The sequence below is a fragment of the Aythya fuligula genome, chromosome 7, assembly GCF_009819795.1.
Source record: "Aythya fuligula isolate bAytFul2 chromosome 7, bAytFul2.pri, whole genome shotgun sequence".
NCBI lineage: Eukaryota > Metazoa > Chordata > Aves > Anseriformes > Anatidae > Aythya > Aythya fuligula.
In genome coordinates, this window is record NC_045565.1 from 23,401,397 (window position 1) to 23,417,604 (window position 16,208).

At 39.2% G+C, this 16,208-nt stretch overlaps 1 protein-coding gene across 1 annotated transcript in view; it reads right to left on the bottom strand.

The window, feature by feature from the left end:
* Positions 1-7,912: 7,912 nt before the first annotated feature.
* LCOR (ligand dependent nuclear receptor corepressor) overlaps positions 7,913-16,208 on the bottom strand; it is a 50,255-nt gene continuing 41,959 nt past the window's right edge. The window contains exons 5-7 of the mRNA XM_032190880.1: positions 14,827-15,114; positions 11,820-11,913; positions 7,913-9,122 (exon numbers count right to left, since the gene is read on the bottom strand). Of these exons, the coding sequence (XP_032046771.1) occupies positions 8,153-9,122; positions 11,820-11,913; positions 14,827-15,114 (1,352 nt within the window). The 3' untranslated portion in view covers positions 7,913-8,152. The remainder of the gene's footprint in view (positions 9,123-11,819; positions 11,914-14,826; positions 15,115-16,208) is intronic.

Genomic DNA, 16,208 nt, shown 5'->3' on the forward strand with positions numbered 1-16,208 from the left:
AGTACAAGAGAAATATTAAATTATACAATTCCGTCAAACTGTAAACAGTATATTGAAATGAGGTCCATAAGAGTAAAGGGGGGGGTTCCTGTTTTTTTCCCATGACACTTGAACTTCTAGAGGTCAGAGAGAAATGCCATTTTCCATACTCTTCAAAGACTATGGGTTACATAAATAGAAAGAGAAGACTTTTTAGATGTAAAGTGTCAAATAATAAAGCAGAGGTGTTGCTGACTTGCGACTGCCAACAGATTCCTGCGAGAGCAGAGCAGCAGATTTTATTTTGAAGTTTCACCTCCCTGCGAGCGCAGCACGGAGGCCCATCACTACAGATGTTCAGTGCCAACACGTTCGGAATTAGCGCTCAGCATCAGAGAGGAGACACCTGCTGAGGGCCCGGTCCTACCAATTAGGTGGAAGCGATTACGTGCACCGTTACCAACTCGGACCTCTGCTGATTATCTGACAGGTTTACACGCTTGTCATACAAACACCAACTTTGGCAGAACAATTACTAATAAACTCAAAGCACTCCCGGCCCATTGGTTTCCATCACAGTGGCCAGTGCACAGAATTCTCTAAGGACATTGCATAACTAGAGTGTAGAGGTCAGACAGCCAAGGACCCGTGCTTGAGGTTAGAAGTAGTTATGGTGAGAGAGAAGCAAGAGCCACGTTAAGAAGCTGCCTCTGCCGGTTACAGAAGCAGCTGGGAATGTATTTCTTTTTTAGCTGCGCTGGCTAGTAGTGGCATTTTAAAATATATAAGTTTAAGATAACATATATACTATATATGTATATAATATAATACATATTATATAATATACATAGGAATTTCTTACAATACATACCAGGAACCCCCACGCGATCTGCTCAGTAGTAATAACTGAATATACAGAATGCCACTATAAGTGTCTGAGGCACTGTGTGCTGGAGAGTAAATATGCAGCTTTAAAATCCGTTTGGCTGAGTTATACCTGGATACCTGAACTGAGTTTTAAGTTGACATTCATCAAGGATGTGCTATCAGCACGTCAAAAGAAAAGCAAAACAAAATACAAGTCACTGCTAGGTTTAAGAAGAGAGTACAAGTACCTGAATTGAGTGAGGATAGTGTGTAAACTGTCCCTGAGGGTTTTTAAACAGTGTGTGTACAAGTTGGATTCCTAAGAACATTAGTTTAAACTTACATTGCGGACTGATAAAATACCAATGTCTGACAATTTAACAAGTGGAGGTTAGAAAGAGTTATGAGCAAACACTCAAAACATATTTTATACATTTTAAAGCAGCAGTAAGCTGCTGTAAGCATACATCCCATCAGTACAAGCAACACGTGGGACTCAGATAAAGGTTTCTATTTGCAAAAAGCCCATCATATATCGATAAGTAAAGAATATTCACCTGCTAAATTAGAATGCACCTAGTTACAGACTAGCAATTCAAGATTAATTTTTTTTAATCAAATACTTTGCTATACTTTGCTATTACATACTAAAATCCCTTAAGCTCACTAATGCTGGTATTCTAATCTATTTTTTTTAATGTTCCCCCTTCATTTAAGAAATATACCATTCCACAACTTAAACATTAAGATCCATTTTCAGTCCTCAGATGTAAAAAGCATGTCAATGAGTTTATATTAAAAATTTACATGGTAAAAAGGCTTGAATTTCAGCCAGAGATTCTAAATACTACTCATTCCCTGAAGGCATAAGGGAGAAAGAATCCCTACCCATTTTTCTTGTGATATATTTTTACAAACTGAACATTAAACAATGGTCCAAAAATGATTTTTCAGTTTGGGAAACTTCCCTTTCCCTACCCATCATCCCAGATTCCAAATGTCAAGCCCTGAAATGGCCTCCTGAAATGATCAGTTAAAAATATCAGGCATGTATACATCCCCTGCCTGAACTTCAGAATATTTTGTCATACTACTCTTTAAAAGACAGATTAGTATCCCAAGAGAACTTGTAATCTGACCTGAAAAGCTGTTAACGATCCTAGATTGTACGTTTAAAATACCTCATAACCTGAAGACCAGATTTAATTAAGACTCTGGCGTTGTAACAGAAAAAGTGCTGCAGTTATTTATCCCTTTTCTGGTACTTTAGAATAGGTCAGACAAGTGCTTTTTATAGTGACAGTAAAGTTTACATGCTTTCATGCAGGCATAAAAAATAGTATCTGCAAAAATATTTGAGAAATGTAGCACCAAGTAGTTGATAAACTGTATTAGTAGCTGTAGTGGTGTCTTCATTACTTCTGAGTAGGAAAAAACATTAAGACTGTATATTAGGTAATAACTAGAGAAATTACTTTCTGGCATTAACATTTCCTGCTCCAGTCAGAATGAAGTCTGTGTCCTAATCCCTGCTCCAACAGGTAGAATTAGCATCTCGAGTACTCTGAAGCTATACTTACCAATTAAGTAGAGACAAGCGTAGGGCAGGAAGGGGGAGATGTTTGTTTTTAAGAAGGTGAATGAAATACCCTGGGACAGGCTGAGAAAAAAATCCAGCTTCCTAGCACTTAGCCCAGGAAAACTGATTTTGCAACTGTGATAAGAGATTTTTGTGAGGATTAGAAAAAGCTCTCTAATACAAAGGTTTTTGTGACGATACCTGAATATAGGCGTAATTGAATAGGACGTGAAGCCCAAATCTGCTGCTGTAATACTGTTATAGAGACCTGGCCCCAGTCAAACCAAGAACAGGAGAGAGATGGACACTAGAATGCTGTAACTACTTACAGTTTTTTCCTGGTCTATGTGGAGTGCATCTACGGATCATTCTGAGTCTACAATCTCTCTCTGTTTAGCAATCACCACAGTACTTACAGTGGTGACACACTGGATAATCAGAAATTCATAACCATAGCGATTGTATCTGCTACATCTAACAGAACTAGCAGTGCAGATTTTCAGGTTTCTGAAGTTTCTAATCACCGAGTTTTCAAAATAATTCAAGATCAAGTATTAACCTCAACAGTACCAAGACTAGTCTCAAAACAATTTAGGTCTAGCTTCTAAAACTGGTATCAGTCAGCATTATCTACTGGTGCCAAGAAAAAGCAGTATTGACCTAGACTGAAGTCACATTTAGTTTTTGAAACATTTGTGGGGAAAACCTAGAAAGTTTCTGATGCCCCTAAAAGGGAGAAGCAACCCTTCAATCCTACCTCTAACATCTGGCAGAGAATTTGAGATATTTAAACTATTGTGACAAAGCTTTCAGTACAGGTTAACAAATATGCCTTCATAAGAGTTTGGACTGCAATAGGTGCATGCATTCTCACACTGAAGAGTTAAAATTTCGTCTTCACTGAAAGAAAGAGCTCTTTACACGACAAGATGTTGCCACACTGTTTTTGAGAAACAAGGGAACGGCACAGTGTTCCCTTCACTCCTTGGACACCGTGTTCTTCTCCTAAGACTCAAGGACATCTTAAGAGCATTGATCCAAAGTAAACTGAAAAGCAGCACGATAACTCCAGTTTTGCCTGTATAACAATCGCTGCAGATGATATAAAAAACAATTCAGTCAGAACTAAGAAGTTGTTCCAACCTATACAAAGCTTACTCAACCCTAAAGCCCCTGAATCATATTGCCAGTTCCTGCGAATTTCTGGGGGAAGGCAATGTACCCTCGGGTCCTTGTGAAAGAAATATTTAGACTAATGTTGGCCTGCCACTAGTAAAAGCACAGACTGTTCCTTGCCTGCTCCTAACCGATCTAAGCACACCTGCAGTTACCTTTCGTGTTTAGGAATATCCATGAGCACTGGAAAGCTCCAGAAGGAAGGTGGCACAGGAATTGCTAGAGAACACAGAAGCTGAAGGTGTTCCCTTACTAGAGGCACTATCTTATCTCTACACCTGCATTTTTTTTTTTTTTTAAACAGAATTTGTTTTACGATTTCAATGAAAATTCAGGTCTAGCAATAGGGCTGGTAACGCGAGCATGGAATTAGGAGTTCTGCAACAAGTAGAAAGCAAAAGGCATACCTGCATCGCTTGGGCAGCAACTTCTACTTAACAGGAAGAAATGAGAAATCCTAAAGGGAACTGCCTTGAGCCTTCAAGAAAGGTTAGCGAATGACTGAGAAAAAAGTCTTCTGACAGAAATCAAAGCGAGTCCAGATACGTGTCCCTACAATACCTGACTGGAAACGTTCAACTCGATAGCTGTACTCAAGCATTACGGCCACGATAATGCCTACAACACTGTGGAATGAGGATCCAGCTGGCTGAAAGTGAGGTAATAGTTTGTAATAGGTCAGAGTTCTAAAAAAGCACTTTTACATCTTACAAGTCCAAATAATAATAAAAAAAGGACACATTTCATACATGTTGGGCTTTCTCACCAGAACTGTACGATAATTAACTCCACACCAGGACCCCTACCACACTAAGCCTTACTCATCTTCAATTATATGCTGCAGCAAAGATTTACCAAGCGACACCTAAACTTCAGTACAATATGAAACTTGATCCTTAAAACTTTATACACACAAAATATAAAATTACTTTTCTAGGATGGGGGTAGGGGAGAGGGATTCTCCTTCATGATACTTGGACTGAAAAACTAGTTTTCAGAGACTGCCACAAATATTATTCACAGTTTCTTGCTGTCAGGCTTTTTCAGCTACATCAACGTAGTACACAACAATACTGTTAAGTCCAATAACTACATCGGATGGACGTTCTCGGGAATAAGAGCAAACTAGTGACGAAAAATACCCGAAAGGCCTCCTCCTATCGACGTCTCCATTTTTACAGGGTTGCGGTTTGTCTACGTTACGCGTTAATGCCATCTCAGAAGAGCAGCAGAAGAAAGATTTTAAACCTTATCTCCTGTCCAAGTGATCCAAGTAACATAAGCATCCACTTACCAGAAATAACATGAGAAACAAGGCTTTTGTCACAAAGACAGCAGTGAACCACACCTTCCCACACCAAAATATGGTCAACCAGGGATTTTGGCCATGCAAACTGCTGGTCAGCAGAAAATTAAGCATGCTAATGGACAAACATTAATTCCAATCATATATTTAAAATGATCCCAAATACTACTAGTTAGCTACACTGAAAGCGCCTGTAAAAAATATGTAGTGAGAACTGAAACAAAATCTTAGTGATCACTGCAGCACTTCGAGTGATACTAGCCTTACGTGATGAATCACCTCAGAGAAAATACATTAGATGGGACTTTGAAACAAAAAGTTAACATTAAAAGGTGCACCTGAATATTACAGACTAAATTTACAAAACCTACAATAAGGTAAAATATATATCTTTTGAATATTCAGCAGCTTTTTTTTTTTAAATTTGTTTTTATTTTTTTGAGAGGCTCATGAAATTTTTCAAAGGGACCACTAACTAATCTCAACCATGCTTCACAAAACAATAATGGCTATTTTATATTGCAGTTACCAACGTAATGCAATTAGTGCTTAAAAAATAATCTACACTTTTTTCTTTTTTTTTCTTTTTAAACAGAGACCTTTGGAGGAAATATGGTTGTTCAAAAGCTTCTCGAAAAAGAAAGGTTACCTGAATAATAAGTTATCACAGATCAAGTGTTGTGTTTAAAAGCTTTGCAGACGTGAGTATTACAATCTTCAGGTCTCAGGACATTTAAACTGAGAAAGTTACGCGTTTGGTTTGTTGGTTATTTTTTTTAAATCCACTTTCTAACCAAAGCAAATAAAGAGTACTCAACTTCTCACTATCTATTTACAATTCTTAGCCTACAGTCTGAAATGACAAGACAAATTCTCTTTTAAAACTGCAGCATTAAAGGGTAGGCACACCATTCTTCTGCTGCACGATTGTCACCCACTTAAACATACACATACAAAATATTTAGGTTAGTAAAATGAGCACTCCACGTACACTACAGTGACAAGTTTTCATAAAACTCAACTCATGTTGCTTAAATAAAGACAACTGCAAAAGGTTAAACCTCTCTGAACAGTAAAACTGTGTTAACTCTTTTTTTTTTCCTGTGTTAAACTTGCAGCAAACTTTCTACCGTAACCTCCAACAGCAGATGAAACCACACATTTAACTGCACCTTTATTGCAATTACCAGCTAAACTGGAACATATTGCAGAGTTTATATACTGCTACTGAGCTTCAACTGCTTCAAATGCCGCAACGACAACTAGAGAGCTACGAGGAACCAGGATTTTGAGTACTAAAGCATATTAAGTAAACAAACAAAAAAGTATACCTGGGGCCAAATGCCCGGTCCGTTTCAAGAATGAGCAGTGCATATTTAAAACGACAGCAATGGTGTGCCTAACCTTTGAAAATATGAAGTTACTGGGGAGGGGGAGAGGCTAATAGCATCAATTGTTCCAGAATTCATTCAGCATCCCTAGGACTAGCTAAGGCCATCCTCCCGTGAACTTGTAGAAACCACTTTCAATCACTGACATCACTGAATGCTCTCACACAAAAATTCCAATGCTTCTTTTGGTTGTGCAACTGGGAAAAAAAGCGGTAATTCTAGCTACCTTTTGCACAAATTAAGACCAAATTGTTTCTACCTGAAGAACCAGCAATTGCGATTTGGTCGTACTGTGGTAAGTCCAGTAAGCTCCACCTAGTTACTGACCACTCCCGCTGAAAGTATCAAAGATAAAAGTTCTGTACAAAAACTTATCCTGGATCTCCATATAATGATACAGGTATCATTAACATTTGGAAAAAAAAAAAAAAAAGAAAAAAATATTTGTGGTTTACGGAGTGCTTTTACGGTGTTTAAATGCTTATTCTAGCATGTGCTAAACCACTATCAAAATAGGTTAAATAAAAACAACACCCAAAAAAAAAAAAAAGCAGGACTTAGATTATTTCCTGCTACTGGCAACTGTAATATTTAAAAAGGAAACACCCATTCATCGAGTGTTCGACCCTGACTGTATTACAGATAGATATGATGCAGAGCCTGAGTTAGATCAGGCTACCAGTGTTTTACTTCTTCCCTGAACATTAACAAGCTCCTTCACTAACGTGGATATTTGGGCAGACTACTGAGGTTGTAACGTTTGAGATCACTGTTTTGTGGGCTTTTTTTTTTTTTTTGCGCAAGATCACAGTAGTTTGTTACACGTATCCCCCCCCGTCCCCAGATTAGAGTCATTTAAACTAGTTGTTGGAACCACATAGTTTAGTAAACTCAGAATCAAGTCTGTAAAAAGCATAAAGGTCACAAAGAACCATAGTTCTGTTATAATGAGGCATACCCTAATACATCATTTAGTGTACCCTGACTGCTCCTGGCCATGAGAAGCTTGTCTTCCGTGAGATAAGGCTACATCCTCAAGCAGGTGAGTCAAATATCACCCTTCAAAAATATCAAACAAAATTACAGCAAAGGTAGTGTTACAAATAATCAACTGACATATTCTGAAGGTAGTGTATGTAAGTTTTCCCTCCCCTCCCCTCCGGGTGAGCACTAAGCAGACAGCGAATGGTATGTTTAATTTAGAAATAAAATAGCGGAGAGCCTAATTAGACCCAATTGATTATCCACCAAATAAACAAATCTCCGAGTTCGAGAGAGGTACCATTCCTAAGTAGCTTGATTTAGCTTAAATCTTTCCATCAACTGGATCAAAGAAAAGGAGGGGGAAAAAAAAGATTACTGAAACCTTTTGTAGAATGACAGTCTGATTTTCTCAGTCAAAAAAGCCTGGTTTGGAGAGACTATCAGTTTAACAAAGTGGACTTATTTCTCTAAAGGCAGAGAAGAAAAATTCCAGCAACGGGAGTTCAGGCGGGCTGTACAGGCAAGATGTCCACTTCCACAGATCTGCATTCTTTATGAGGTAACTCAACTCTCTATTACAGAGAAACATGCAAAAGGCAAAAAAAAAAAAAAAAAGAAAAAGGGGGGGGGGAAAAAAGAGAGCGGGGTAGTGGGCAGGTGAAGGAGGGAAACTGCACCATACCAGGCAAGAAAAAAATTTACAAATGTGACATTCAGAGCACACCCTTCACCTGTGTCCACACAAGTCTATGCTAGACTGCAAAGGAAAGAACATTGCAGTCAGTAGGAGAATCAGGTGTGCTCAATGGTGGTTGAACTATGCAGTAGTGCTCACCCAGTTTGCAAAGTAATTGGCACTCTACAACATCCCTACTCATCTTTCAATTCATTCGCACTTTGTGCTGCTTCTCCCTGGGGATCTAATTCAATCTTTACTGAAACATCCTGCCCCTCCGACCTCATTAATTTCATTTTTTTCTTTGGAGGGTTTTTCAAAGTGCCCAGCCTCTCTTTAACTTTGTACTCCAGTGTACTGTGGGGGATCCCATAAATACTCTGAGCTTTGGAAACACTCATTTTCCCGCTCATAACCACAGAGATTGCTTCCTCCAGTATCTCGCTGTTGTACTGTCTGTATCTCCCTCTTTTCTTCCTAGGTTGCTTGGAGCCAGGATCTCCCTCTTGATCTGAGGTGGGATATGGCTGTCCAGAGGTAGACTGCTCAGCATCTGAGCCCCAGGAATCTGGTCCAGCATCCAGCAAACTTCTCCTGTTTTGTTTTGGAAGGATAGCCCTTAACTTTTTGCTAAGCGCGCTCTCCGTTTGTGAACCCATTACCAAAGAGCTATAGCTGTACTGGTCACCAGTGCGGGACTCCCAAGAAAGGTCCATGCCTCGAACTTGTGGTATCTTTAAATCCACAGGAGACGAATGGCTCACGTCCTTTTTCCCATCCTGTTTAGTTTGAAGTGCCATTTTTTGAAAGGCAGAGTTTTCTGTAAGAAAAGGAAGGTCACTGATGTTGCTGAGTGCACCATTTCCCCTGAATTTCATGCGGCTGAAATTGAATTCGTAGTGTGGTTTTGCCCAAGAAGCCTCCCTGGATAATATTAAGTGCTGTCCATGATTCTGTAGTCCAGATGGCCCATGGCTGGCAGCCGTAGAAAACTGGTTTCTGCTCAGCAGTTCTTCACTAATCTGGAGTGATCGAGCCAGCGGTACTTTAAGAGATGTAGAGTGGCCATAACCTTCCCTGGTTCCATCCTGCAAGCTTCTTGGAGGTACCCCATCACCACTCTGTAGTCCCTCTGGATGGTGCTGGCTGGGTCTCCCAGGTCGCCTAATTGGATGGAAGGAAACTGATGTGAGCAGGACTTGCACAGGTAGGGAGGGATGGGTGAGGGGGCCACTCCTTTATTAGAAGGCCTTGCTTGGGTAACATCACTTTTTGTGTTATTTATTTTTTCTCTAAATTTTTTTTTTTTAATTTTTAAATTTTTTTTTTTGTTTATTAAGTCTCAGCATCAGTCAGTTTTAAAACTTGTTCACAAAAAAAGAGAAGCTTTTTGGGCAAAGAAAAAAATGAAACCTGTTGGCTGGTCTCTGGTTGGGTTCACAAATTCTCGGAGGAGAAAAGGCTTCGCGCAAGCGTCTGAAAATAGCACCTTAATTACAAAGTAGTAGTCAATCGCCATAGATCTATACACAACTGTGTTACTGGTGTGACGTTACCACTAAACAAGTACAGTAATAAAAGAGTAAGCCAAAAATGCAACATATTCAACATGCAAATATGACTGATTGGCTTGACTTTCGTTAAGCACCGAGTATGAAAGCTGGGATACTGCAGATCACAAAGAAAAACGCTAGACTTACCAAATTGCTCTCTTAACAACTAAGTGCATATATACATGTCCCTGATTCTCATTTGACACACAGCACAGCATGGCTAGGAAAAAAACTCAAATACAAAGCTATGAACTTTAGTCCAGACCAAGGGTTAGTAGCAGAAAAAAACAGTATGTTTTTTTTTTTTTAACCGTTTTCCTTATGTCACAAGTGTTCTTTATGACACAATGTACTACTGCAGATAAACACGTGTATTTTAATATTTTGCTTGCTTAGCCCCTCTGTAGTAACTAAGTCACACTGGCCAGCAACTAGTTGCAAATTCCACCTCCAGACCCTCCCACGTTCAACAGACAGGCTAACAAAGCGACTGGGAAGCGACTGAGTTTCAGTGCTCCGGGAGACTTTACTGGTGTGAAGCCCTCTAGATAAATCAGCATTATTTAAGGATAGAGTAAATACTACTGAAAAGCTACATTAAAGTCACATTTAGATCAGGAAAAAAAAGCCTTTAGAGCAGACATATCCACTGAAAGCACCTGGCACGTAACATGCACAGCACTTAACATGTATGCTGCTAGCTCCTCTCCAGGATGCGATAGGTCACAGCTGGAGTACCAAGAGTCAAACTGGATTCAGACCAAAATCCAGAGAAATGAATAGCCTGCTGTCCCACAGAACTTGGTGCATATTCTCTGCCCCTTCTACAGCATACGTTGCACCAGAATGCGCACCAGTGTTTGTGCCTGAAGAAAGGCAATACTGGCAGCTAGCTACAACAGAAGGTCACACCTGATTTCTTCATGCTGAACAGACTACACCTTCATTTAGCACACACCTGGACAAGCAACTACAGGTGCCAGTGTACAGCATCCTCTCCTGACCCACAGAACTGGCCAGGACAGAGCCAGATGCTGGCCCTGTCATCCCTACGTGTGGGACTTCAGCCCTCACTTGGGGCACAAGCAAGGGAACAGAATTTGCAGCCCTGGTCAATTTTGTCACCTTCATAAGGAAATAAAGCTAGAAACAGAAACCTTTTCTGAATTGAAAGAAGAGCTGGTGGGCAAGGTCTGCACTTAAGAACGATGTACAAGTATTAAGACTAACTGCTAAACAAGGACTGAAGTATTTTAATAAAAATATTAAATGAGAAATGAAATCTTGAAAGGGGGAAAATCTGAGAGAGTAGTATTTTTCCAGATAAATGCAACAGTTAAACCAGTTGTTAGCATTACATGGGATTACATGGGTGGCAGTGGGGTGTTAGTTTAAAAATTCACGTCTTTCATATGCTTTTGTTAAGCTAAACCCAGCAATTAAACGGTAGTTTATACCACATACTGTTTCTGTACCTCACTAATAAAAATATTCACGGTAGCTTCAAGATAAAGTTCTCCTGTCAACACCCTTTTATTCCCAGTCAACCTCTCCAGTACATTTATCTCACTCCTAAGAGTAAAGGGTTTCTAAATGTATGCAAACTGTGACCATTATAAATATGAAACCTAAAAGTAACTATTGATAGCATTCTTTCACACCTTGAACTAATTAAGACAAGAGTAGTACACCATGTATGTTTTTTGTTTGTTTGTTTGTTTGTTTTAAAAAAAAAACAACTAACTCAGTGCTAAAATGCAATCATAGAAAGTCATACCTAGAATTTTCTGAACTTCTAGACTTCCCTCCTTGCCTGTCCCTCCCCACAACCCCCTTTTTTAAGCTGTGGTTCATGCTAGGAAATATTAACAAAGAACATGCAGTGATATAAATCAAACTCATCCTGGTTCATCATCCAAATCATTGCTACCCATAAAATAAACCTGTTAGTTAACTTTCCCCTAATTGAAGTGAAATGTAAATTATATCACAAAGACTCCTCAGACATTTAACTGAACTTGGATCTCCTCTGAATCCAAGCAGCAGCTAATGGAAAGCTCTGTGGCTAAGCATTAACCTGGCCAAAGTAACAGATATTAGAGTTCTTTACTGCAATAAACCTGTCTCAGTTTGCAACAATTCTTATTTGGCAGGTGGGATGAAGGTATTTACCAAACGCACAAGCTGGAAGACACATTACTCCAAAGGGTTAACACCAAAACTAAGTTAAAATTAACATGAGATAAACATATTTTTAGTTAAAAAAAAAAAAAGTTTTAGAAGATCATAGTAAGTTGCTTTCTCTTACCCATTTCCTGGAGTACTGGAGCACCCTGGAGAATGACTCAGAGAGGTGCTGCCGGCACAAGGACTCTTCTTAGTGGATAAATCAAGCACGCCGTCTGTAGAGATGAAAGAATCACTTCAGTGTTTGAAGAAACAGAATCAGCCTCGCTGTCCCTTGACAGAATCACTCCTTTGGGCTAAAGTCATATTTAGCACACAACATTTTAACTTTGTTTTTACACGAGTCAAGATTTGGATTTGTTCATAGTTTGGCTTACAAGTGAATTCAGCATTGTCTCCAGAAGTCAGAACAAAATTTAGCATCTGTTTACAAGAGCCAGAGAACAAATGACTACCTACAAATGACAGCTCAGGACACAAAGCAGGCTAAGCATAACTAACCCTCAGCAGTCCCATAACAAAACACTCTTCCAACTCCTTATACTTTGGGGAACTTTAAAATTGTGTTTATTATATATACACAAATCAGCGTTGGATTATTTATATATCTATTTTAAAAATGCAAATAAATGTAGGAAAATTAATGTGAGAATTTCATATTGGAAACTCACTTTTGAATGAACCCACAGGCACAAATGCAGGACTCCTCACCTGGCAGCTAGCTTCATCCTATTTTCCATGTCTCCGATGGATCCCTACTGGCAGGGCTGCTGCCTTTCCTCTTTATCCTGTCATTTTACTGCCTCCTCTTCCATATACCAAACAGCTTTTCCTGCTCGACTGCTTCTTCCATCCTGCCCTGGACACAGTGACTGATGGCACTTCCTTGTGCTCACCCATGCTCCTCTGAGCCCTTACGTAAACCTCTCATTTCTAGGCAACAGGAAAGGGAGTCTTTTTTTTTTTTTTTTTTTTTTTTTTTTGCTAGCAAAGCCTTGTTGCCATTGCACTGAGACATAAAATTCCTGTCATTTTAATAAGGACAATATTGTCTTAGAAGCAGCCCAGCCACCTGAAATTCCTGGAAACTTTGAAACAAGAAATTTATGGGGCTGAGAGAAATGAAACCTCAAATGAAATGGGAGCTAAACTAGAGCTGCTTGCTCACTAACTCAGGTAAGTGCCACCAAACACAAGAACAACCTACGATGGCTTTCAGATTGCCTCGAGTTCTCATTTAATGTATGGAGAAAAAAAACAAGAGGATAAACAGCGAAACAGACCTAGCTGACAGAAAGCTGTTCCACCCACTGCGTCGGGGAGCGCACCGAAACCCAACCCGAAGCGAGCAGAGTTGGAGCCTTCCCTCTGAACACTGATACCCAGCTCGGGATACAGTGACCGGCTCAAGTGGCACCTCCTTTTCAAAAGGATGGCCTGAACAGCAGGCTGCTGGAGGGGCTTCACCCACCTTCCCTTCAGAAGGCTCGTCACCACTTACAAGTCCTGGAGGGCAAGCAGGACCAGCCTCACGCCCCGAGGGAGAAGCTGACAAACTAACTTCTTCCCCTCAGTCCTCCAGAACAGAAACATACCAAAAAGCATCACCAGTGGTCTTCCACAACAGCCTCTTAAGCCTCTCGTTAGCAAGTCTGGCAAACCCCCTTCCCAATTACATTAAATGTAAATTGGAAAAAAAAAATAATTACATCAGCAAACAGATCCCTGCAGAAGTTAATATGCACATGTTCTAATTCCGTAACAAGTATAATGAACATTATAAATTATCTCGGAGCTTTTTCGTCTCCGAAGAACAGTTCGTGTATATGCTTTCTTCTTCTCTACAAAACCCTCCAATTAAAAAAAAAAGCAAAACACCAGAAGCAGAACTAATTCTCTCCTTTACTCTTTCAGGGAAAGGCTTCAAAATGGGAACAGTTTAACATTTATAAACATGCATGCAAAAAAGACACTCGTTAATTACATTTATTATAACATTAACTAGAAATAAAAGCCTTTCAGCTAAACACAGAGGGCCTCCCTTTAAGAAGTGCCATATAACCTTGCACTGCAATTTGGTAACTGACGTGTGGCGACAACTTGCAATTATAAGTGTAATAAGTGTCCAGATGTCCCATCGCAATATTGTCAGACACCAGAAATTGACCTTCTTACAAGAGACTTCATAAACTTCAGTTCAACAACAAAGGATAAAGCGATATTTACAACTATGTACCAGCTAGCTACAGGTTTTGCTTTGGTTGTGGTTTTTTTTTTTTAAGGCATCTTTTCAAGTCGAGGATGGATAGCCTACCTTGTATTTAGTAGCATGGTTTCAGACATTTATTAACACGTTTCTAAAGAAGGGTAAAGAGGCTAAGTCCAACGCCATCAGTAAGATAGCTTCTGACAACTTCTATTCCACATTTGCAGAAAAAAAACACTTGCATACTATAATCACTCGCAGAATTTGCTTGTTAAAAACATTTTTTGATGGAAAGCAAGGTTTTCACTCTAAAACAAGCCCTGCAACACTGTTACAAGTTATTCAATCTGTGCTTTGCTGAACAAGTCTATTTTTAAGGTAGAAAAAAAATACTTTTCCAAATGTACAAATCAGGAAGTTTTGGACAGTTTGCGGTATCATTTTTGCAGCTTTCACAAAGCAATTTGTCACAAAAATTTAAAAAGATACTGCTTTAATGCTACAACCACGAAGAAAATAAATGCCATCAGTCCTTCAGTCGGAGTCTGTACTGATCTTCAGAAAGGAGACAATTTTCAGGACCACATGGTCTTGTCTTACCAGCAAGTGTGCAGCCTATTTTGACAGACTGTTTCTCATAGCTCCCAGCAGCAACAGCACATTTGAACCCAGAGGTTAGAGTATGTCCTGCCTTTTACCCTTCTTCAGAAAAATCACTCACGCCTATCAGCCTACATCCTTTCAAGATGTATTTTCTCTGCCAGCCTCATCCAGCTGGTCATTATTTTATTGTAATACATCTAACGCTTTTCCACTTCACATTTTACGTAAAATTGCAAACTTCTACTCATTTGTTTGTTTGTGCAACAAGAATGCCATTCATGGATTGCCACAGGATGCAAGACACTGGTAAGAGTCCTACCTTGTTCACTAGGTTCTGACTGAGACTTTCTGACAGTAAGGTCCAGAGGTGAGTCTTGGTCAGCCATGAGAAGTTTGCTGAGCACAGGGTTCTGAGCAGTTGCAGCCGTGGGAGAGGAGGCGACCAGAGATGCTTTCAGCAGGCTTTGGTTCTTTGTGCTATTGGGCTGGCTGGAGTCCTGAGTAGAGCTATTTTTTGAGGTATATTCAGCAGCAAACTGTCGGATCATTCGCTGCATGATCTCACGGGCCACTAGGGGAATATTGGGGTCAGAGACCCTAGGACTGTCTGCAAACATTAGAGATTGTTTTTTTAAGGAAGCACTTTAGGTAAAACAGATTTTACATTAAGTCATTGTTTATTTAAAAAAAGTCAAGGATAAATTAGTTTCTGTAGAATATGTATTTAAGTCTTAGAATACCTGAACAAGAACCAGTGCTAATTCTGGTACAACCTTCCCAAAATAACAGTTTCCTATGAGATCTATAAAAATCTCATCTTTTGTTTTCAATATATCTGGCCAGACCTTTAAAAGGTGTGAAAATGGAAAAGAGAGCTAGACCCATGAAGAGAAGTACCAAGTAATGAAGTTCATTGCAAAAACATTGAACAGGTTATTCAGTGGAAGAATTGAATAACTTACCTGCAACTACAGAAGAGGAAAGGGGGAAGAATAGAGTTGCAGCGGTCCCCTATGAAATTACTGGGAAATAAAGCACTATATTTCTGATTCTTCAAAATAATTCACATGAAGATCAAGCGTCTTCCATCTCATCCTATCTACTGCTACACTAAAATGCATCAGATATTATTCAAAGAATTTTCCCCATACACAAAAAGCAAGAGGTGTCAAATTAAAACTAATTCTATTTCTAGAAGACTTGCTAAAAATACTGGTATGGAATGAGAAATGGAACAGGTAGAAGTCTACCCCCACCCTTTTTTTTTTTTTTTTCCCCTCATGAAATAGCATATAAATACAAAACTATCTGGAAATATGGGCAACACAAACATATTCAAGTGAATTACTATTTTAGAGCAGTAGCAATTCATGATGTCAAAGTAAATCCACAGCTCCGACATCACAGATTGTGTCTTACAACTTCCTCCCAAGCATTGATGTTTTTTTCTGGCCAAATCAGGGTGGTTTTTTCCTGTTTATGTTTTGTTTTTTTTTTTTTTTTTTTTAACTTTTTTTTTTTTTTTTTAGGTTCCAGAAATGGCTCAAAAGGTTTGATTTTCTACTTCTGGAAAAGCATTCAGAGAAAATTGTGCAGAAGATGACCAAGTAAATCTAAAATCCACACTCAAAAAGGAACAACAGAAAAGTGTGTTGTTTTGTTTCTTATTTTTTGAAAAAGATTGCCCAGGTTGAAAGGCAA